The 21,959-nt window shown below is 49.5% G+C and overlaps 5 protein-coding genes across 5 annotated transcripts; 3 read left to right on the forward strand and 2 right to left on the reverse strand.

Annotated features, from left to right (window-relative positions):
• Positions 1-163: 163 nt before the first annotated feature.
• Positions 164-1,864, reverse strand: AFUA_1G16650 (uncharacterized protein). Its single transcript, XM_747939.2, has 2 exons — positions 1,021-1,864; positions 164-968 (listed from the first exon to the last, which is right to left on the reverse strand). The coding sequence occupies exons 1-2, from the start codon at positions 1,705-1,707 to the stop codon at positions 345-347; spliced, it is 1,311 nt and encodes a 436-aa protein (XP_753032.1). The 5' UTR covers positions 1,708-1,864; the 3' UTR covers positions 164-344.
• Positions 1,865-2,112: 248 nt separating this feature from the next.
• On the forward strand, positions 2,113-4,420 carry AFUA_1G16660 (translation initiation factor eIF2B subunit gamma). Its single transcript, XM_747940.2, has 2 exons — positions 2,113-2,609; positions 2,696-4,420. The coding sequence occupies exons 1-2, from the start codon at positions 2,429-2,431 to the stop codon at positions 4,273-4,275; spliced, it is 1,761 nt and encodes a 586-aa protein (XP_753033.1). The 5' UTR covers positions 2,113-2,428; the 3' UTR covers positions 4,276-4,420.
• A 118-nt stretch (positions 4,421-4,538) lies between these two features.
• Positions 4,539-5,564, reverse strand: AFUA_1G16670 (uncharacterized protein; the record flags this gene model as incomplete). The annotated part of the gene is made up of 1 exon (XM_747941.1): positions 4,539-5,564. One exon carries the CDS (start codon positions 5,562-5,564, stop codon positions 4,539-4,541), a length of 1,026 nt encoding a protein of 341 aa, XP_753034.1.
• A 6,188-nt stretch (positions 5,565-11,752) lies between these two features.
• AFUA_1G16680 (uncharacterized protein) lies at positions 11,753-16,656 on the forward strand. The gene is made up of 5 exons (XM_077804003.1): positions 11,753-12,812; positions 12,942-14,086; positions 14,138-14,996; positions 15,067-15,449; positions 15,518-16,656. Exons 2-5 carry the CDS (start codon positions 13,118-13,120, stop codon positions 15,563-15,565), a joined length of 2,259 nt encoding a protein of 752 aa, XP_077660171.1. The 5' UTR covers positions 11,753-12,812; positions 12,942-13,117; the 3' UTR covers positions 15,566-16,656.
• A 2,826-nt stretch (positions 16,657-19,482) lies between these two features.
• Positions 19,483-21,866, forward strand: AFUA_1G16690 (putative MFS transporter; the record flags this gene model as incomplete). Its single annotated transcript, XM_747943.2, has 7 exons — positions 19,483-20,240; positions 20,291-20,399; positions 20,449-20,612; positions 20,671-20,831; positions 20,896-21,127; positions 21,192-21,639; positions 21,697-21,866. The coding sequence occupies exons 1-7, from the start codon at positions 19,998-20,000 to the stop codon at positions 21,864-21,866; spliced, it is 1,527 nt and encodes a 508-aa protein (XP_753036.1). The 5' UTR covers positions 19,483-19,997.
• Positions 21,867-21,959: the final 93 nt, after the last annotated feature.

A 21,959-nucleotide genomic window follows, 5' to 3' on the forward strand; every position in this document is an offset into this window, starting at 1 on the left:
GATATGTGGAGAACAGTGTGATGGTTGTTGGGATTGGATCTTGAGAGCATTGACCTTGAGTGCCGCTGTTCCTGGACTTCAGGTGGATAGTCCGGCGCTTCCCAGATATCATATTGCGTGGAAGCACTCCTCAGATATAGGATCAGAGACATCTATCTGTGACTACAAGGATTAGGTGTAGGGCTTGGTGAAAATAAAACAATTGTTCAATATGCACACTTAAGATTACTGCCATTTAGAAATTCATCAGGAAGGGGGAATCAATCACAATCATCATCAAACAGAGGATAAGTGCACAGAAGAAACATTTGAATGAGACTTCCCAGCTTTTCGTGATGCGTAAATCAGTCGTGGCCAGACACTCTCCGTCGCCAGTCTTCACCAGTGCGATGGACATCAACCACATCGATTCGCTTGCCAATACCCGTCATCCCCTCCTTCTGCCACCACTTCTCACCCTTCTCGGCAAGTACCGATTCGTCTTCACTGTCGATTAGGCCGCCTCGGCCGCCTTCGTCTCCAACTACCACCACGACCTGTCTGACCCAGCCAGAAATGTGTTGCACCGCATCGCCTTGTTTGCCTGTCAAGGACTCCTGAACGTAGACAATGTCGGGCGAAAGGTGACGCACAAGGTGCACGTAGCCCGTCGCAGTGCTAAATGGCATGATGGTATTCTCCTTGTCGACAATGGCTTGCGCCTGCGTGTATAAAGTGCGGAAAAATGGTGAGGCGCCTTCTTGCTCATCAGCTGGGCGAGGTTCGAGAGTGGACAGGTCGCCACTGAGTGTTTCCCCAGGCGATCTGGCCTCCTCAGGAGCGATGTTAGAATAGGACGAGGTGACGGAGAGAGTAGGATTGGATGAGCCACCCTGATTAGGCGCATGCTTCAGGCCTGGCGCATAGATAAGAACGAAGATCTTTGCGGTCTCAGAGTCGACATGTTCGGGGAGGTGAGAAAGAATAGACTGTTTATAGTTTGTCAGTATAATCCATGCCATCCAACCAACAAGGACCTACCGCGTGCTCAGTGAAGTCGTCAGGGTCCTGACTTGCCAACTCTGAGGAGACCACAATCGCTACCGTCTTCTTCTTTTTGTCGAGAGCAGGAGCGGCGCTCACCGCGCTGCGAGGGGGAAGCGCTCCGCTCATCGTCGGAACTGCTGCGGCAGCTTGAGCTTCTCCCTGAGTAGCCCTTGACCGAACCTCTTCGGACCATCGCGAGTGATCCTCAAAGTCACCGCGGTCCTCTTCCCGTATTGATGTAAGAGCGCTGCCCATGAATGCGCCCGCCGCAGCCATACCGGCCGCGACTCGTTTACTAGCCCCATCGAAGATCTGCTGAGGGCTCGGTGTGCGCCGCAAAGCACCCTGCATACGAGCCATCATACCAACATCATCACCATGAATATCTGCCCCGGTCGACCTGGCATATCCGCCATCAATGCCGGCTGGAGTGCCCTCCGCACCCGGCGGGGGGTACCGGTCATCCCTCGAGTCGTCCAGGGGGTATTCGCCTTCGTCATTATTATCGTCATCATCACTGCGTTCGCTCCAAATCCACGCAGCTATGCCAATTGTTGCGATGCCGACCGTCAAAGCCAGTGGCACCCAATACCCCATGATGGTCCGTCGCCCCGAAGAGCTGAAGCCGGTACCAGCTCCAACCCGCCGCCGACGAGCATCCTGGGAATATGGGAAAGACATTGGGGCACTGAGAAATGATAGATGGCGATCGCATAGAAGTCAAATCAATGGCGGTGATGTATAATGATCACATCTCAAGGTTGCATAAGAGGAAAAAAGGTGGTTGGTTAATGGAACAAGCAAGCAGGGAGAAAGAGAGTGAGCCCAAGGATGGGGGCCTCGGACGAGCCGAGAAACATGTGGCTGGTGATGTCCTGGTTACCGCGGTGTTTACTATTACAGTTAGTTACAGTACGTGGGGTACCTTACCTAAGGTACCTGACTAATGCGAGAACTGTTAACTAACCCAGTTAGTTATGTTTGCACTGAAGTGTTTCGTTTGTCATGCTTATCAGCACGTGACCAAATCATGATCATTACTTAGGGCACAAGCTGTTTGGCTGATTTGCATCGGCGTAGAGCTATCGGCACGTGACGGCGGGATTTTGTTTAACAAAAGTTGGGTATATTCTTCCCATGCATATCAGGTTGAGTCAGAGGGCGGACGGAAACAGCTCCCTCGCCGAGTTTAACGAGTCGATATATATGATACACTAAATGGTCAGACATTATACCAGCTTGTGTGCGCTTGAGGTCAACCTTAGCATAAGATAGTACGACGAGTTATCCTCCCCTCTTCCCCGCGGTGATCCTTTCACTCCGATTATTGCACCATCCTATACCAATCCTACAATCAGAACGACTCGATCAGTCACAAGCACGTTAAAGCCAGCATTTCGTAATGCCACACTCAATTCCTGTGCCTCCGACGGGCTTCCAGGCCCTCATTTTGTGCGGACCTGGCGTCTCTCTCAACACATTCACCTCCAATCCTGAAGAATTTCCCAAAGCATTGTTACCCATCGCGAATCGTCCTATGGTGTGGTATCCTCTGGATTGGTGCTATCGGATGGGCATAACAAGTGAGTAATTGCAAATCTATGTTGGGGATACGGACATGCGCCTGCCCTAATGTCGACCACCGGTACTCTGTTCTAACCAAGTGAAGATATCACTCTTATCACACCCCCCGCCAGTCAAGCTCCATTAGAAGCTGCTCTCTCGCAAAATCCTCACCTCACATCTCTTCCAGCACCTTCACCTTCCGTTCTCGCTCCCTCAGGCCTCACCCTGACGACGGGTACCGCGGAGCTGCTGCGTCTCCCCGAAGTCCAATCATGCATCAAGTCCGATTTCCTCCTTCTCCCCTGTGACCTCATTTGTGAATTGCCAGGAGAATCCCTCATTGAGGCATGGATGGTCACCCAAAGCGCCCTGGGTGGCTCTACTATCAGCGGCGGCTGGAACTCCAATGGACCCAAGAGCATTGGAATGGGTGGTGAACAAGGCGGCCGCAGGGGTGGTCTTGGAGTTTACTATCAGACTAGGGGACGGGAAGAGAGTGTCAAGGGTGAGGTGACGGATTTTGTGGCTACCGCACCGTTAGAGCAGGAGGAGGCGCCCGCAGTCTCTCATAATTCGGACGGCCCAGTCTCGATCCGGTATGGGCTGTCAAAGCTAGTGCTCTCGATACCTATGGATACACTAAAAGAACAGATGGAAGAGCAAAAAGCGCTTCTCATCCGTCACTCGTTAGTGAAGAAGCACGCTCGGGTGAAGATGTTGACGACCTACCGCGACGCCCACATCTACGTATTTCCTTACTGGGTCAAGGAGATGGCTGTGCTGAACGAAAAGTTTGAGAGTGTCGGAGAGGATCTTGTCGGTTGGTGGGCCAAGGCTGAGTGGCAGAAGGGTCTAGCGGAGAAGCTGCGACTGCGCGAAATCTTCGAGCCGGAGGGACATAAAGCCACAGAGAGTGGCAGTCTGGATGGCGAGCATATCGAAGAGGAAATCGATCTCAAAGCGATGAGCACCACCAAAGCGGGAGCCGGCACATCACGCGACGCTTTGTCAGACGATCCCTCAGAGGCCGTGCAATTCGCGTCTCGGGTGAAGAGATCCGGTACTGATTTAAGCACCGCGCCGCCGGAGCCATCCAAAGGCAAGCTCACGGTGCCCCCGTTACTGGCATATGTTCACTCCTCGCTGCCGTCTGCACCACTGGTCAGACGTGTGGATACATCGGCTCTGCTTCTGTCCGTGTCCCTCCGTCTTGCCAAACTCGAGTCGATAGAGGAGGTTGGCCGCACAGCGGCGTCCCCTTTCGCTCATAGCCAAAAGGTCGCCTACCCGGCCGGCGTCGCTCAGCGGTGCACGGTCACCAAGGCCGACTGTCTTCTCGCCGATAATGTCACGGTGGAGGAAAAGTGTGTCATCAAGGAATCCGTCATTGGCGCTAACTGTCACATCGCCAGCGGTGCCCGCTTGACACGCTGTCTAATCATGGATGGCGCCGTGATTGGCGAACGCTGTCAACTGACTGGTTGCATTGTGGGCCGACGGAGTCAGATCGGCCGCGAGAGTGTGCTCAAGGACTGCGAGATCCAGGATGGAAACATCGTCCCCGAGGAGACAGACGCGAAGAACGAAAAGTTCATGGTCTTTGAGGGTCTGGATGACGAGGACGGCGAAGGAATGGAAGTTTCCGAAGAATTCGACGACAGCAACGACGAGCTAGGTTTTTGATTGACTGGGCATGGCCCTTTGATGTTACGAAAAATCCTATGTCTTGATGTCCGACGACGGTAGATGCTTGCCTTGACGATACCGCTACGTTTTAGAAAAGAATTGATTGAGCCATTCTAAACCCTCGAGTATTCTCAACTCCTAGGCCGCTCTTGCAAAAAACAAATGGTATCATAGCCTCCCTATGCCGTAGAAAAGGGAACAACAAGTTGGCCTATGCGCCCGCGCACGGCTACGGTAGTATGCTCAACGCGCACAAAGCATCACTCCTCTCTCCTGTTCCTCCAGCCCTGTTGTTCTCCGCGCGCCAGCGGCGACTTCCCAATCGACACCATTGCCTGCCTTTTCTTCCCATTCCTCCGCTGCGTAATCCGCCTCACGAGCATGGCTCGCGGTATCTCATACGTCTTCCGCGGATCCATCGACTCCTCTCGCCCATTCCTTCCCCTCCCCACAAGAGCACAAGACGAGCCGTGACCTAGTTCCATCGGCATTGTGACAGGGACAGGCGTGTATGGCACTATATCCGTCCCGACCTGCATCTGATTGCGAGCACCATTCCAGTTCCGGTTTCCGTTACCACCGCCGTCGTAGACAGCAATATCACTCGCTCGTCCTGCTGTCAGCCGCTGCTGAGGTGCAACCGTAGGCGTAGGCCGTTGCTCAGGTTCAGTCTTCGCCCCCAAGCCAGAGCCGGAGCCAGTCGAATAGTAGTAGAATCCCGCTGAGGGATGCACATTCCGTCCCTCCCAGTTCAACCCATCCCAGCTAGCTATCGCCGTCGCCGTCGGCGTAGACATGTCGGAGTCTGCGTGCGCTTCGAGCGCATCTGAATCTAGATTTGGGGCTGGGGCCAGGTCACGCAGATCGTCCAGGTCTAAGTCGAGGTATAGTTCTATGTCGAGAGCCTGGACGGCTCGCCGGGACTCCTCCGCCAAGGCGTCCAGATATCCATCGCTTTGGTCATAAGCTGCTCGTTCGGGACCGGGCTGGTCGAACCGTTTGTGGTCGCCGCGGGCAAAGAACCTGGCTACCATGTCTAGAAAGCCCGGTTGCGCGACGGAGACGTTCAGGATGGAGGCGAGTGTTTCTGCGGTTAAGAGACCCTGGTGGGTGGTGAGGGTTTGTTTGCACGGGGGGTATGCTTGTCTGCAGAGGGGGCAGGGTTCTCCGAGGATGGCAGTTGACGTTGGTTCTGTGGTGTGGGATGGCAGGTCCTGGAAGGGACAGGTGAGGGTCATCGGAATGAGGTGGTTACAGTTGTGCCAGAAGATGGAGATGTGGCACATCTTGCTGGGCAGAGACCCGTTGGGGAGATGGTGAGCTGCCGATGAGGACTTGGGAATTGAAGGGCGCTTGCTGGTAGTATTTGTATGCTCTTTGATGATCGTGAGGTGGTCTTGAGATCATTGTGCGCTGCATGGTTGTGGAGGGTTGCCATGAGGAAGATAAAGTGAGGTCTTTGGCAGCTGGTAGACAAGGAGGTCACTGGGAGTGATGTGTTGTTGAGGATAAAGAGAGAATGAAGTGTATCATGCTCTATTATGCTGGTCTCTATAGTTGATGTTGCTTTGTCTGCATCTGTTTCAGGTTCCAGCATTGTTTTTCTTCAGAGGCCACAACAATGAAATTGATGAAGCATCTGTTCTGAGAGGTGAATGTCAAGTCTTTGTCTCCTGCTTATTGATCACTCGACACTGACAATATCAGCGTGTCAGTCAGTAGATTTGAATATAGCATAAAGATTAACAGTATACTGATATCCTATGCATTGTTCAAGCAGTCTGCATAACAGCACCTAAGATCTTGAAGAAGTGTGGTTGTGGTCATGCTGTCTATAATGCTTTTGCTTAAGCATTCTACTTGGCTCAGTGCCATCCATATGTACAAGAAGACTCACGGCCTTCCCCTATACCTGCAACATCGATGGGCATTATTGAGATATCTCATGGTTACCACACCACTGTCAGACATACTGTACCAAAGATGTGTGACCTCCCGGCCAGATGTAGTAAAGATGGCCCTAGAGGTAATACAAGCACCTACCCTCGTGATGGTGCCGCCCACTAACATCAAGCACAATCAGGGTAGGGTGTCCAGGTCAAGCTTTCAGCGTTGGAACGCCTTCAAGCCAAACTTACGCACATGCTAGCTTTTTTAGAAATCAGACCAGCAGATCGAGTCTCTCTATTACATCACTTCGATGCTGACAGGAGGACATTCTAGAACCTTGAAGGAATCAGTCTAGACTCGAATATCGGGTGACCAGTGTAGACCGCTATGGATGTCACTCTCAGCATACAGATAGAGGATCAATCTTTTGAGGATTGACTCGATCGTCTCGAAAGTGCAATACTGTTGCTGATGACGTTGTTCTCCAGAGTATGTATTTGATGCCCACATCACTGTTTCCCCCCTCTATTTTTAGAATTATGCATGTCTTATGTCGTACCGGAGTACGAATATATCAGAGACATTTCGCAACCTGAGAACCCACTTCATGTGAATATTCTGTGGGTCTAATCTACAGAAAATACTTCTGATGACATGACTCGATTTTCGCACGTCAACGTCACTTTCTCAGCAGGACTGCAGTTCCCTCTCCATCCACAGAAACAATAGGCTACGAGTTGCTCCTGGCGAGTTGCAATGACAGACTATTTACCAGGATACATACTTTAATACTCGGTAGCAGCAACCCCGCTTGGTGGACTTTCCCATTGCAGCCACCTGCAGACAACACCAAGCTAGAATCCAAGTAATCAGTCGCTTAGTTCCGTGTTGTTTGGGGCTACTACTCGAACAGTTGATTTTGGTGTATTTATTGCAAAGAAGGAAAGGTATCCCCACTAATGAGGTTGGGAGAAATGTGCATTAAAAGTGAGCACGATCTTAACTGGCCAGCGCGGGACATAGCACTGGAAATCTACCGCTTGGATACTATCGATATTGGTTATTATGTTTCTAAAGGTCATCTGACGGACGGAAGCAGTATGGTATTTGGTTAAATGATGTTGTTCGCCCTAGATAAACATGGTCGATCTTATCTCGGCGTCGAGGGGTCTATCGCGATGGTTGTTTCATATTGACTTCTTGACAGGTGTACATATAAGGTTTCCATGACAAGTGTTTTGGAGCATATATTATCCAAATTGGATTGTGTCAACTAAATTGGGAATTTAAGAGATTATGTCTGTCAAATTTTTAGAGTAGACTACTTAAATCCAGCAGGATGCCTGAACGCGAAACCTGGCTTTCGGCCGGGGCTCGGAGTCTGCGGCGCATGTTCTTTGATCTAGATGAATCCACTTCGGATAGAATCAGATAGACGCTGTCAACTCTAGGAATGCCTCGAATCTTCCACTACCTGATCATGCGACATTGTTAGTGCTATACTCACTGATGAAAGGTGGTAGATCAAGGATTGTATGATGGATTATTGGTTGATGAGAAGAACAGACCTTCGGCCCATAGCAAACTAAGTAATGACAGCGTCATTGTTGTACTCCACACTTTGTTTCCCCGGATATTATACGCCTCGCCAAATCCCTCAAAGAGTCAAGACTCTAGTGCTGCACCCCATGCTCCCACTTGACTGGGATTATGACCCAATTTTTCGTCACTGGTCACATAGTTGAGATGCCCTCCTAAGCAAGATTCTAAAGTTTGTCATTGCGCACTCACTACTGACCTACAAAATCATCGCCACAGGTATCTAAGTAGATGTCCTAATAGTTCTCTGTAAGTTAGTAGTGTTCCGACTGTCGAGTTTGCCGGGTTGAATGAGGAGAAGGTACAGGCCAATGGACGGTATCGCTTACCGTCAGCAGGTACCTAGTCTATGACTGATAGACTCTCCAAGCAAGGTACCCAAGGCTACCTTATTAACAATTGCCACCGACCTCGGCCTATCATGTGTCTGACGTTCCTGAACTGATCTGGAATGATGCAAGGAACATGAATTCTGCTTGTTTACAAGCCAAAAGCCAGGTGTAAGCAGAGTATCACATGAATACCATGTATGTATGAATTACCATGATATCGATGTCTCTTGTCATAGTGAGTTTTTGTTCTCTAATTTTGTGGTTTTGTCTTCTTTCCTAGTGATTAGGAATGTAACTCTATACCACATTGGCGTAGTTTTTTTTTTACCCTCGACCTGGCGTTGAACCGCCATAGCCGCATCGGGCAAACTTACATCCACTCAGCCCGAGAGATGACTCTAGTCATTTTCCATGTCTGCAATCTCAGTGGCTGTTAGCTTCGTCATTATCCACGCAGATTGGAAAGTCTCTGGTGATTAGATGGCCTTCGGTTTTGTATAATGACGAAAAGGCGAATGACAGCCCGCTATTAACTGTGCCAAGATAATTTCACATACCTTCCCCATCGAAGTAAATCGCGAGCAGACTAGTTACATCCATGGCTTGCCAGGGGGCTCGAAGGCAGGCTTCTCTCTCCACCTAAGCGCGATCGAGCATTTGTGTTCACTCAAGAATGATATAGATATTCATACCCGGAGTGTTGCCGAATGACTGTCTACTCGTCACAAGTATAAACCTTTGCAGCAAGGCATGGATTTGGAACCGGGATATTCACGTTATAGAGCGAGGGAATTGAATTGATCATGGCGGCATGCGCTGTGCGCTGGTACATGATTAACCATTGGGCCTGAACTTACCCCACAAATATGGAAGGACTGGTAGTGATGATCTCGATATTCATTGTGTCAATGCTCCTAGATAGACATGTCATAGATTTAAACAATGACTGTGACACTGAGTCTAAGCTTTCAAAAACAATCAAGGTGAATCATTCTGTGGCGTCTAAAGACCAAGTCTACCTACAACACTCAAGAACTTACCAGTCGACAACCAAGTGGTGGGAATCAAATCATGATATATCAAACACAGCACACCATATGTGGATACTGGATACAGTATGGATGAATGACACCGCTCAATTCTGAAACTCGTTGACTGACACGATCGCCCGGCACACGGGATACTTACTCGCAAAAGCACGATTAAAAATGCGTGACACGCTCGTCGATCGCGCGGGAACTCCTTACGTGGATCTGCGGCCATAATTGTAACTATGGTGTATGTGGAGGGGGGATTCCGTGGGTCTTTTGCCAAGTATCAATTTAGCGGACCTACCGGTGGGTAGCTTGCTCTACAGATAAGGATTATCGGGGTGATGTGCGCTGGTTGATCATAATCAGACAATTTTGATGATAATTGGATTCTATTCATCTGGTCTATGCTTGTGTTATGACTATCAGTTCTCGGTAACAGAACATATGGAGTGGTAATCTACTTATGAGACAGGAGTAGGGGCGCTTTGGCCTGAAACATGATCCAGTCAAGCATAGTATAAAAGTTTTCATCGGTTTATTCTTATCAGATGTCTCAGATACTCCGGAGTATGGATTCACGGTCAAGAAAAAAAAATTGGGATTGAAGGTTCGAATCATGTTGGCAACAACCGCGTACTGGACCACACGGTCCATTGTAAGAGACAGAAGTTTCTTTTCCAGAAGCCAGAGAATATATGCATCTCTGTATATGGATTACAGAGTAACATGTTATGGAATTATCCAAGCAAGCACAAGGCCATTATTGTCGTTCCCCGGTTCAGTGTGGATCGAGTCAAGACACGCGTAGTTAGTGGTAGGCGCTATCTGCATGTGGATGTAGGTGAGTTTCAACATTGCTAATATCAATTTTATTCGTGCTGACTTGCCCATCGAGCATCTTAATAGACTGATGATAAGATGGTTTGGTACTCCAAGGGTCCTGAGGATCAGGCTGAACGGCAGATCTGAAACTGGATGGATCTGAATCTGATGGTTGAGAGGACGATACCAGCCCAACAGGTCAGAAATCAGATCTGGTCTGGCATACTTGCACCACCCATGCAGAGTGATACGAGTTCGAAGTGGGGGGATTATGCTTCTGCTAGCTGTCAGCTCTCAGCCCCTCAGCCTCATCAATAGCCTTCCTGAGACTCGAGATCTATCCGACTGATTCATGTTCATCGGGCTCCAAACTTTCCAAGCTTAAGTCAACAATCAGTAGTTTGACTCGACAGCAATATATCACCTTTGTAGTGATTGGAGAATTATGTACAGAGACCTCCAGTGTCCGTCCAGTCCGTATCAAGACGACTGACATCATTGAGCACATTCTCTGGCAACTCCTCCCTGCCAATAATTTGATTAGCGTGCGAACGTTGCTATGGACCATGGTACGAAATTGGCTCTGTCCAAACTTACAAATGCCTTTCCTGCGAGCCCCTGACTCTGCCTGGTCGGCTATTGAGTCCTTAGGAGAAATATGTAAATGTGGATAACCATTAGGTTTGGCGGGACATCCGGATCCATGGATACTGCGCACGGAAATTCCCAGGGATGCAAGACATTGAAACTGCCCAGGTCTGGGAGTACCAGGCGAAAATTGCATCAGTCTCGGTCACACCCCATGAGAATTGAATTTCAGAAATCGTGATGAATTGCCTATACCGGAAGGCAAGACAGGCACCGTCGATGATTCGTGAGAGGTTTGAGGCATGGGTTGGCTCAAAATCTGGGGAAGCCTGACAAAAGGAGTCACAAGCGTATGATTGAAGAACAATACGGAATACTTGGTACTGCCACACCGACTCGGCATCCTTCCACTGATTCTGCTGCTGCTTTTGACAGAATCTCTCCCAATCATTCTGCTTTGTATAGCATCTGCCTAGTTTTCTTGACAAGGCTACTTCTGCAACTATCTCCAGGGCCTATCATCGAGACTTCATTCTCTCACAGACTCACGTAGGGTTGATACAAGTAATTAGCATTACAGCTAAGGGATTTAGTGACTGTGTGGTTGCGAATTGGCGTTCAGCTTGCTAGCACGATCGCATTTCACAAGGAGACTAGCGGGCTGCTAGTACATCCATAATCCCAAAGAAAGTGGTGGCCTTATGCATGTAGCACGTTGTTTTCTTTTGTACTGCATTTGTACTAAGAAGGGTCTGTATGCAACAGACAGAGCACAGGCTTTGGCTGCGATGTAAGTTAGAAGGAGGGCTTAGCTCCTATCTATAACTTGCGAAAGTGGTCATATGCAATGACAGAGATATACTCGAAGAGATCAAACTAAGTCATCAATGAAATCCGAGGAATGATCTTCATATTAAACAATGTCTTAATCTTCATGTGTCGCAATCGTTCGTTTCAATATCCACTCATTCCACCGGGTGAAGCGGTTGGCGTCGCAGGGGCTAAGCTGGCCCACTTTGAGCACTACCTAGTAGGTAAGGTATTGGTTACTGGACAGGCCTGGCAAATCAGGTAAGGTAAGGTACAGTACGAGTCAGTAGTCCCGCAGCTACCTGTGAATCTAGTAGTTTCCAGGCTCTTTCCGAAGTCTTGAAAGAAGTATCAAGTGATCATGTACAACATTTCGGTACATCAATACAAAGCTCCAAACATAACTGTCTTACCTCTTCCCCTTTTTTAGCAAAGTGTTCCAGCGGAAAGAACACGGTTGGCTGATACAGAGGAGATTCAGGAGAATTAACCTGCATTTCCCAATGAAAATATACTATATTTGTATCCAAATTCTGGTAAAATGGTAAAATAGCCTCGATAGTAACATTGTACATACATCGTCTGCCATCTTGAACTTCCAAGTAGTATTCTGGTTGTTCTCGTTCTGGCATGACTTGCAGGAGCAGCGATAACAATCATGCGAGAATATAATGGTGCCTTTTCTACGGAGTATGAACGGTCATTATCCCTATCGTTGAATTTTTTCTTCTTTTTTTTCCAGAAGAGCAAGTCCCATTCTTAGTACCATCTTCTTGATTATCGAAAATCCTCTTCCTCGTGGAATTCCCCTCGACATCGTGATCCTAGTGTTCAGAAAATCCCATTCGTCTTGTCTCCGCCTGTCAGTACTCCGTAGTAGTAGTAAATTGTGAGTGCTCCCCCTAAGCTAGTAATAGTGGCACGTCCCATCCGCAAATCCTCCCTCAACTCTCTCCTCCCGCCCCATTATTATTATTATTATCTCCTTTAACTTCCTTTCTGTTCCTTTCCTTCCTCCCAATCCTCCTCTCGTTCTTCCCTTCCTCCTCTCCTTCCTTTGATCTCCTCTTCTTTTCTTGTCCCTGACTGGCCCTCTCTCGTCTTCTCCTACCGAGATTACCTAGGCCAATCCTCTGTTCGATTCAGGAGACACGGTGCCTGTTCCAGGGATCCTCCTTTCTCCCGACCCCCTCTTATCAGCCTTCCTCAAACCTTCAGTTGTTTTTGTTTTTGGCCTCGCTTTGATTGTTCCACCCTGTCTCCATCGTACATGGCTCGACTGCCTTAGATCACGTCCACCTCCCTGGACCCTAGTGTTCCTTGCGTCTCACCGCGTCGCCAGATTTTCCCTTTCCGCTTCTCGTCTCGTCCGAGCCTTTCGTTTCTACATCCAGCATAAGCGTTGTTTTCTTCTTTTAAATTTTGTATCAATATAATCCATTTCGATTTCAATTCAGAGGTACTGCAACCCTGGCCGATTTTGTGGGTGTACAAGAGAGTGAGACTTCGGCAACCCATTGGTTTCATCAGCCCGCCGTTAGACTCATCCCGATCGTCGTGCAGCAGAAAACTGATACACGTGTTGCAGAATCCTTCTGTTGTTGTCCTCCCTACCTTCCCTCTGAACGCCCTCGAGTGGTCTTTGACATCACAATCGTGTCTTGCACCGTGTATTCCTGCGAATTCTGGCGTCCATCGGCTCGTCGTGTCCTAGCGTTGTCGCCGAAATCGACAGGCTCCTGAGAAACGGTGGAGGAGAACATCATGGCTGCGTTGGTGCAAACGATTCCACAACAAAGTAGCACGGTCTCTGTGCTTCAGACTCGCCCTTCATCCTCTTCCGGCTCCTTTGCCCCATCTCCTCAGCCTTCGCAGCAGCAAAATTCTCGCAGTTCCACGATGTCCTGGAACTCGTACAATACTGTGAGCGGATCTCAGGGCTATCGGGCGGGCCACCAGGTTGTGGCCCCCTATGCTTTCACTGGCACGCCTAGCCTACCCAATGCCAGTTTCAACACGACGCAGAATAGTCAGTCGTGGTCGCCCCATTTGAGGCCAGAGAACCGAACTTCCTCTGCTCCCTCAGTCCCCCAGGGGACTCCAGTCCATCCTCATGCCATTGGCTCCAACCCTCGTTTCTCCCACCATCCTGCAGCTGGTTCTGTATCTACTTCGTCCTCCAACTCTTCCGTCCAATCTTACCGCTCCAAAGACGACTCCGCGATCCCTTCGAGACAGTCACGCAGCGACCCGCCTCTTCGCCCTTTATCGACCGCCAACCTGCCGTCTCCTTCGTCATTCATGAACATATCCTCTCCTACCGTTGCTCGACCGTCTCCCGACCGTTATCGGCGTGGAAGCAGACGTTCAGATAACGCAGCGGGAGCCCAGTCGACAGTAACCGCTTCTAGCCTGCCAGGAGAGGATCAACTTGCGTCGAAGAATGCCTTGCAGGAACCGTCCCGCAAACCGGGACACGCTCGAGTTTCTAGTATGGATGACACAGCGCGCCCTGAGAAGCCACAAGCAGAGCTTGCCAAGCGATACAGGCGTCGGAGTTGGGGGAATATTGATAATGCTGGCTTGATTAATCTGCAACTTCACCTGCCATCATCTCCGACACCGATACTGAATGTGCACGATTATTTCGACCCCAACAATCGACCGCAATCCGCCCAGTCTCATCGAGATGTCTCGGGCAGCAATCACTCAGCTAACTCATCTACGTCCTCCGTAAGATATACTCCCCTCTCTGAAATTCTTCTTGCGCTGACATGCACCAAGGTACGCGAGGCAGGATTGACGGAGGCTGCAACCTCAAGTAAGAGTACGAGCAAGTTGGACGACACCAAGCGATCGACAAAGCCCTCGCCGTTGTCGCAACCAGTCTCTGCAGAGCCTATACCTACCGGCTCTCAGCCACCAAACGAGAAGCAGTCGCCCATTCCGAGTGAGACCGTTGCTTCGCAACGACTGGCTGACATCACTAAGAACGAGGTCAAACGGCCCGGAAAGTCTCGGTTGAGGAGAGCTTTCTCTTTCGGGAGCGCTTCAGAGCTCCTCAAGGCGTCCTCGCAGAATAGCCCAGCGAAGAGAGATACTATTGCTGCAGAGAAGTCCCGAAGAGAACTACTGAAAGAAGAGTTAGGACCTGAGCAGGCCGCGATCGCTGAACAGCAGGAGGCCAGTGGGTTGGGTGAGAGCATTTACTCGCATCATCAAGGCCGCTTCTTCAATAGCTCTACAGACAATCTGTCGGTGTCATCCACAGCGTCATCAGCGTCAATAATGCTGCGGAAGATGGGTAAGGGTATGAAGAGGTCCACTCGGTCACTCGTCGGGCTTTTTCGTCCCAAGTCCATCGTGAGCATCTCGTCGAACGATGGCGGAAATGTGGAGCCTATGGCACCCAAATTGTCAGTGGTCAACGTCGAAGCGGAGAGGAAGAGCGTGACTGCCAACGCAGATCCCCAGGAACTACCTCGCGGAGGCACTGTTTTTCCTAAGATGGAAAGTAGCACACAGAATCCTTCAGCTCAGGAATATGTGGGGGCCGAGAAATGCCAATCGCGTAAGAGCATTGTGGGTGGTGACAGGGAACGGGCAGAGGTTCTGGCGGCGGTCAGGAAGGGCATCCTCAAGAGTGAGTAGAGCCGTTGTGCCCTCGTATCATATGTGTTTCTTTTCAGTTTGTTGACGATCTTGTGTTCCAGAGACTAATCTGGAACCCGCAGATACAAATCGCTCCAACAGAGCCGCTGAGGGTCCACAGACACTGGTCGGCAGTGACTCGCCTCATTCCAGTGCTCCCAGTACACCTGAGGATTCGTCTCGAGCTGGTAACCGACGGTCCGAGGCCGTCAAGATAGCTGGCGAAGACTACTTCTTACCGGATGGGCGAATTCCCGAGGCTCGAAGCTCACCTGCGACGCCGCAACCCGTGGTGACAAAGACTCTTGTCTTTAGTCCTCGCATTCAGTTTCATGAGACATGGCCCAGTGGAGAGTACGATCGTCGAGGAGACATTGCAACCTGCAACCGCTTGACGCCACTTCTCGCTCAACAGATCAAAGAAGAACTCAACAATTTCAAGATGGTTAGTCCTCACAGAGACAAGTCCATTCCAGCACTTGTACCGACCTGTATTCTAACGCTCAATCATAGGAAATGGAAGTTCACGAGACCTCGAAGATCTACACTCATTTCTTGTGAGGCTCTCGCCCGCGACGACATTGTCTGGCACGTCTCATATTGCACATCAGCCATCGTAACTAGACCTCCGAGTGGTGTGGCTTTTTGCAACTGGCATTTTAAACCTCAAGCACTGCATGTGTTTCATTCTTCTTTAGACCTATGCATGATGGTCGAGCGTTCGCAAAACGTGCCGCACTTGTGCTATTCCGTCTTCGATTATTCACCGTCTTGCGTATCCCCTTGTTCTGCGTTTGTGGGTGTTATGGCGACAACAACATTCTAGGTACTTTATCTGTTTTTCTCTTGCTCGGCTTTTCTCAGACGCACGAAGATCCTTGCATTGGACGATCGAGTGGTAGACATTTACAGCCACACTCATCCATCGAGCTTCCATCGATCATCTGACATTGATCGATTTACAACGCTGGATTTCAGTCCATGATCTACTGCTAGATCTGCTTTCTACTCGAAACGCTTTGCGCCTACTGTTCCCGTCTAGTTCCCTCTGTCTACGGTCGACCTCGCATCGGACTTGTTCTGCCTTTTCGACTTTTTTCTTTCTTGAAAGCGTGAAAGTTGGACAGCATCATTTCTTTGATTAATACCACGTTTACAGTCTCGCTCTCAGCATGAGCTTTCCCCCCTCTCATGGTATGTCTGTTGTACAGCATCCTGGAGCTGTTGTCCTCTTATGTCTCGCCAACTGAATGTCCGAAGGGAGCCTACCCTTTATTCTCTGTTCCTGTATTTTCGCATTTGGTCCTGTGTGTATCTCATTCACTTGCGTGTCGCTCCCAGCCCCCCCCCCTCTCCTTCTCTTATTTCTTAGGAGCATAAGTGTTTGTCGGTAATAACTCTGGTTGGATGGTATGGGTATGCAAAGTCATTTTTTTTTTCTCTTCTTACAATCATCTGGCGTGTCTGACTCGTTTTTTCTGCATCATGATGTCCTTGTTTTCTTTTCTCTAATCTTTCCGCCTTTCGAGTACACGGAAGAAGAGAGGACCTTAATCGCCATGCGAGGCGATAGTACCAAGATCTCAATATGATTCATTTGAGCGATGCTCCAGAGGGCAATAACAAGTAACTTGTCGTACAGCAAGCTATTTGAGCGTGCGACGTGGTTAACGTATTTCCAGTCACCGCTGCGGTAGGATGTGGGTAAGAGCCCCAAGCCTACGCCGTATATCACTCCTGGCAGTCGACCCTATTCATGCGTAGTTTTTCTTGCGAAGCCGGAATCACGCCTGGCAGTTCTGGTAAGCATTGAAGCTCTTCACAGCGATGAAATCAAGCAACTCTTCATGATAAGCAAGTCCCCGAGCCACCACAGATTTCTGCAGCTTCATCTATTATGCGTGGTCAGACCATCAACCCCCTGATTAGTTTCGCTGATTGTGCTACCTATATATCTCTCTAAAATTAGGACAGTAAGAACTGTCTAGATGGATGTACTACGCAAATGCTGTGTTCTGATTCTGTCGTCTAGGTATGCCTCCTCTACCGTTCAAATTGTGGGCGTGTTACCCATCTCTTGGATATTTGACATTATACATTGATATGCGTTCGAGGGTCCGGTAATCCCTGGACTCTATTGACGTGACGGTGATGAATGCTCTTGTGTACCGTGCTCCACTGTCGTCCAATGCACTACTATACTAATGGGATAGCACTGAGTTAGATTAGAGCTTAAATTTGAAGGGAGGACCACCCTGAGGCAGAATGGAACTTTGGGAATTTAACGTCTGCCGATTTGAGCATCAGCACGTCATACCTGTCGTCTTGCTTGCCTGGCGTCCGATTGCCACATTAAATTCTATCCTGTAGACTGAGCATAGCCTATAGGTCGGCCACGCGGAACGCACCTCAAGCTGAACGGTTGGTAACTGATTAACGGGAGACACTTGACACTGCGCTCCGTGCTATTGTTGACCATGGCAGTGGCAGTACTGACATAATATATCGGCATTCCGACGACAAGGCTTTCTTCTTTAAGAAGCTAGGTAGGCATCGGAATACCGGCTTGAACTGGCGTTAGCTTGTGGCTCAGGATCTGCTCGAATAGTTGAGAATCTCCAAGGAATGGCGATAGCTCGGTTAACCGAAATAGTCACAGAATACATTCGGTACTCGACAACATGCATAAAGCGACAAACCAGACACCACAAGCCATACCGAACTCTACAGCCCGTACTAGAGCCACCAATACATTTCCACACGATCACCACTGCTTTATTGTCGGATTACCAGAAACCGGCACATACAATGCAATCATGTCCGTAACGGATAAATTTTCCAGGTGGAGTATGGCTATCCCAGGACGAGACACCTGGACATTAATACAAAGGGCTCACAGCCTTGTCATACGCTTAGATGAAGGCGACCGGGGATCGCCACAAAAAGATCATTTCGGATCGGGACCCCAAGTTCATCGCAAAATGTGGAGAGGCATTTTCAAACACCAGGGCGTGAAGTTGAAATACACCATAGTGTACCACCCCCAATCCAATGGACAATCAAAGCGGTATAACAGATGATTGAACTCTACCGTCGCCTGGCCATCTCCGTCTTGAAAAACTATGGAAAAATGGCCGAAAAATTTTCCACATTTACAGGCAACGTTGAACAGTTACCGCAACGCATGAGACTTGTGATAGGCGTTCATTGCTGTTCAACCTATCTCCAGAAAGAAGTTCAGCCTTAGATCATGGTAAGAGGGCCTTTGTGAGAGCACGTACAATTGGCACTACCCATCCTGTGCTCATCTTGTAGAGATAGTCGTCGTCGGCAGTTCCCTACTGGGACCGCGGCAGATGATCCAGGACCACGACGTTCAAGCCTTCTGGTTAGCATTCGTTTGATGGACAGAATCCCGTAGGCGCAAAAGCTGCGGTATAGTCTATTTGGCGATCTGGTCATCAGAAAGCATTGGGACCAAGCAGTTGGCCGTGAATTTTTTCCACCTCGGGTACATGAGCTCAACAGGTCATCCTTGCGAATAGATCTTTAGCGGTAGAAACTGCTTGAACTTCAGCTGCATGGAGTTGCCATGGTCAGGATGTCCTTTCCAGGTCCATACTGTGAAGTAACAGCAGGTATCCGCAGGTGTCCTGCAAGTTGGGAGGCACAGAAATTTCCCTTGTCAAGCGTCCGATTGAGGACTTGAGAAGGAGAAGCACGGAAATGGTGATCTATTTTCTCAAATGATGGAGTGTCTTCCAAAAGGAGCTCTGCGTCGTATCAGAGCATCAATACTTTACTTGTCTGGGCAGGATGCTTGGCTACGGGATGAAGCAAAGAGGGCTTGGCTGAATCCCGAGCTCCCGAAAATAAATCGGAATCATCCTCTTTAAAGCTCGAACGACGAGCGACCGAGAAATGTTGAACCGGCAGAGGTTGACGAAGGGTTGACAAGTTTTCCGGATGCCTTCTGTGTTGTGTCACCTGTCAACGAGGTGAAAGGACCAAGTGTGGCCCAGGAGGGTAAGGGATCTCCCTGGTGTCTTTTCGGCCCGTGCGGTGTTTGGCTATGGCTTTGGTCGGGTTAGCCGACTTACCTAATGGTCCGTCCCACCCCCATGCAACACTCTCACTTACTTTGACTCTCTGGAGTTCATCCCATCAATTCATCATCTGCGTTTAAATAAAAGATACATCATTCTACCTACGGATGAGCGAACTACTCCCCGTTGTTCTTCCTATTTTTCTGCGTCTTTCACACAGGTGATAAATTGAAATTTCGAGACCTTTTGCCCACTAAACCCGATGACCCCCCACGAGTCTCCCACGCAGTAACCCCCACGCGAAGTGGAATCATCTTGTCGGGAAAAGAGCTCAACCAGTCATGCTTTGATTGCACGACGCTACCTGTCCCCAAGTATGTCCAAATGGTCCAATACATCTTCTCCAGTCCCTGTAACTCCACATATCCCCATCACTCTTCCCCGCAGGATGGCAAATTCTATGGTGTTAACCAGCTACTACAGTTTCATCCGGTTGAGCTAAACGCTACGTACCGACATTTCTCATCATCCTACGGCTCTGTTCCTCGGTTTTGATTTGCAATCCGCACTACGGAGTACTACTGTTCGGTTCCTCCCCAGCTCTACAACTTCTGCTTCTCCCCCGTCTCCGACTTCCCCATTGGTAGAAAACCGTCTCAACCGTAATGGCCATCCGGGGACCCCATTGACTCGGGCCCCCGTATGGTTGGTTATCCCGGGATTGAGAGTTGAAATTCGGGAAACTTGTTTGCTCCACGCGTGCTGCCCCAGGTTCTCCCACAAAAGGGAGCAGGGATCCTGATTTTGATCCGTTTCATCCTGCTGTTATCATTTCTTCTTCTTCCCCTTCTTCTGAAATATCGTCCTTTCTTCTCTTTCTTGTTGTGATACCCTCTTCTCCCTTGTTCCGTTCTACTACCTTCACATACTTGAGCCGAAAAAAAATCATGTCTCCCAAAAACTCCTACGATCCTGAGGACGGAATCGATAAGAGCTACGTCGACAATGTAGAAGTCGTGGCCAACGCCGACAGACCCAATCCGAGGAAAGAGGCTCCTGCATATGTCGCTGGCCTTAGTCCAGAGGAGCGCCAGAAGGCCGAAAGGGCTCTCGTTCGCAAGATTGATATTCGTCTGCTTCCTATGCTTGTTATCATGTACATTCTCAACTATCTGGATCGGAACAACATTGTAAGTCACGTTTCTCGGGTTACTCGCACGAAAACACTGATGTCTTCCAGGCAGCTGCTCGGCTTGCTGGTCTTGAAGAGGACCTGGGCATGAAGAAAAACAGCAACCAATACCAAACTGCCGTCAGTATTCTGTTTGTTGGTTATTTGCTGATGCAGAGTAAGTGTCATCAATAGACTGAGCCTGTGCCATAAACTGACCGTTGTAGTTCCATCCAACTTGATGTTGAACAAGTTCGGAAAGCCCGCCATCTATCTCCCCTGTGCAATGATTCTTTGGGGTATCATCTCTACGGCCACAGCTGGTGCGCAGAACTTTGCTGGACTGGTTATGACTCGGTTCTTCCTTGGTTTCATTGAGGCCGCTTATTTCGTACGTCTCTCTAACAACGATTACCATGGCCGTGATTCCCTTGCTGACTGTATTGTAGCCCGGTTGCCTTTACTTTCTGAGTGCCTGGTACACTCGCAAAGAGCTGGGCTTCCGCACTGCTGCCCTCTACTCTGGTTCTCTGATCTCCGGTGCTTTCTCTGGTCTCATTGCTGCTGGTATCACCGATGGTATGGAGAATGTTAAGGGTCTCCGAGCCTGGTATGGTTCTCTATTTCTTTTTGCACCATCGAGCGTAGTTGCGCAGTCTTGCTGACTTCTCTAGGCGGTGGCTCTTCATCATTGAGGGAGCCATTACTATAGTGGTTGCGTTCATTGCCATGTGGATCCTGCCCAACTTCCCTCGTACCACTACATGGCTTTCGGAAGAGGAAAAGCAACTCGCTACATGGCGTCTCGAGGAAGACATCGGCGAAGACGACTGGGTTGATTCCGAACAACAGTCACTCCTTCATGGCGCGAAACTCGCCTTTACCGACCTGAAAACCTGGATACTTGTGAGTCGCTATTCTTTACCTCTAACTCGCAACGGCACTGACTGACCGCGGCGTTACCATGTAGATGTTACACATCTTGTGTATCGTTTCCTCCGCCTCCGTGACTAACTTCTTCCCAACTGTTGTGGAAACACTCAATTACGGCCGGATCGAGACCCTCCTCCTGACTGCTCCACCTTACTGCCTGGCGGTCATCAGCGCCTTCTTCAATGCCTGGCACTCGGACCGTACAGGCGAGAAATACTTCCATATCACAGCTCCTCTGTACATCTCGGTGGCCGCATTCATCATCGCCGCGACCACCACCGGTGTGGCTCCCCGCTACCTCTCCATGATGCTGATGGTCCCCTCCCTGTACGCTGGTTACGTTGTGGCCCTAGGCTGGATCTCGAGCACCCTTCCTCGTCCTGCATCCAAGCGTGCCGCCGCACTGGCTGCCATCAACATGGTCAGCAATGCCAGCAGTATCTACGCCAGTTATATGTACCCTGACCATGATGCGCCTCGCTTCAGTACGTCCCAATACTTCTCTATCATTTGATGATCATTGCTTTCTGACCGCTTTATAGTCACCGCCATGAGTGTCAACTGCGTTACTGCATTCATTGCTATTCTCTCTGCCACTCTTCTCCGAATCATCCTTGTCCGGCTGAACAAGAAGCTTGACCGGGGTGAGGCCCTCAATGATGGCAGTGTTCCTGGACAGGCCAGTTCCAGAGGTTTCCGCTTCTTGGTTTAGACAATGTGTATATACTTCACATTACGACGTATTTTTAAGATTGCATGCTGTATTTTCCGTGATCAGAGATGACTTGGTTGCACATGACGAGGC

The sequence above is a fragment of the Aspergillus fumigatus genome, chromosome 1 (assembly GCF_000002655.1).
Source record: "Aspergillus fumigatus Af293 chromosome 1, whole genome shotgun sequence".
Taxonomy (NCBI): domain Eukaryota; kingdom Fungi; phylum Ascomycota; class Eurotiomycetes; order Eurotiales; family Aspergillaceae; genus Aspergillus; species Aspergillus fumigatus.

What these genes read in the sequence shown, in the direction of transcription:
- AFUA_1G16680 (XM_077804003.1), top strand. Translation starts at nt 13,118, where the DNA reads ATGGCTGCGTTGGTGCAAACGATTCCACAACAAAGTAGCACGGTCTCT. An exon ending in CAGGAAGGGCATCCTCAAGA is followed by an intron (nt 14,997 to 15,066) that starts GTGAGTAGAGCC and finishes CTTGTGTTCCAG; the next exon opens with AGACTAATCTGGAACCCGCA. An exon ending in AACTCAACAATTTCAAGATG is followed by an intron (nt 15,450 to 15,517) that starts GTTAGTCCTCAC and finishes GCTCAATCATAG; the next exon opens with GAAATGGAAGTTCACGAGAC.
- AFUA_1G16660 (XM_747940.2), top strand. Translation starts at nt 2,429, where the DNA reads ATGCCACACTCAATTCCTGTGCCTCCGACGGGCTTCCAGGCCCTCATT. An exon ending in CTATCGGATGGGCATAACAA is followed by an intron (nt 2,610 to 2,695) that starts GTGAGTAATTGC and finishes AACCAAGTGAAG; the next exon opens with ATATCACTCTTATCACACCC.
- AFUA_1G16650 (XM_747939.2), bottom strand. Translation starts at nt 1,707, where the DNA reads ATGTCTTTCCCATATTCCCAGGATGCTCGTCGGCGGCGGGTTGGAGCT. An exon ending in ACGACTTCACTGAGCACGCG is followed by an intron (nt 969 to 1,020) that starts GTAGGTCCTTGT and finishes AACTATAAACAG; the next exon opens with TCTATTCTTTCTCACCTCCC.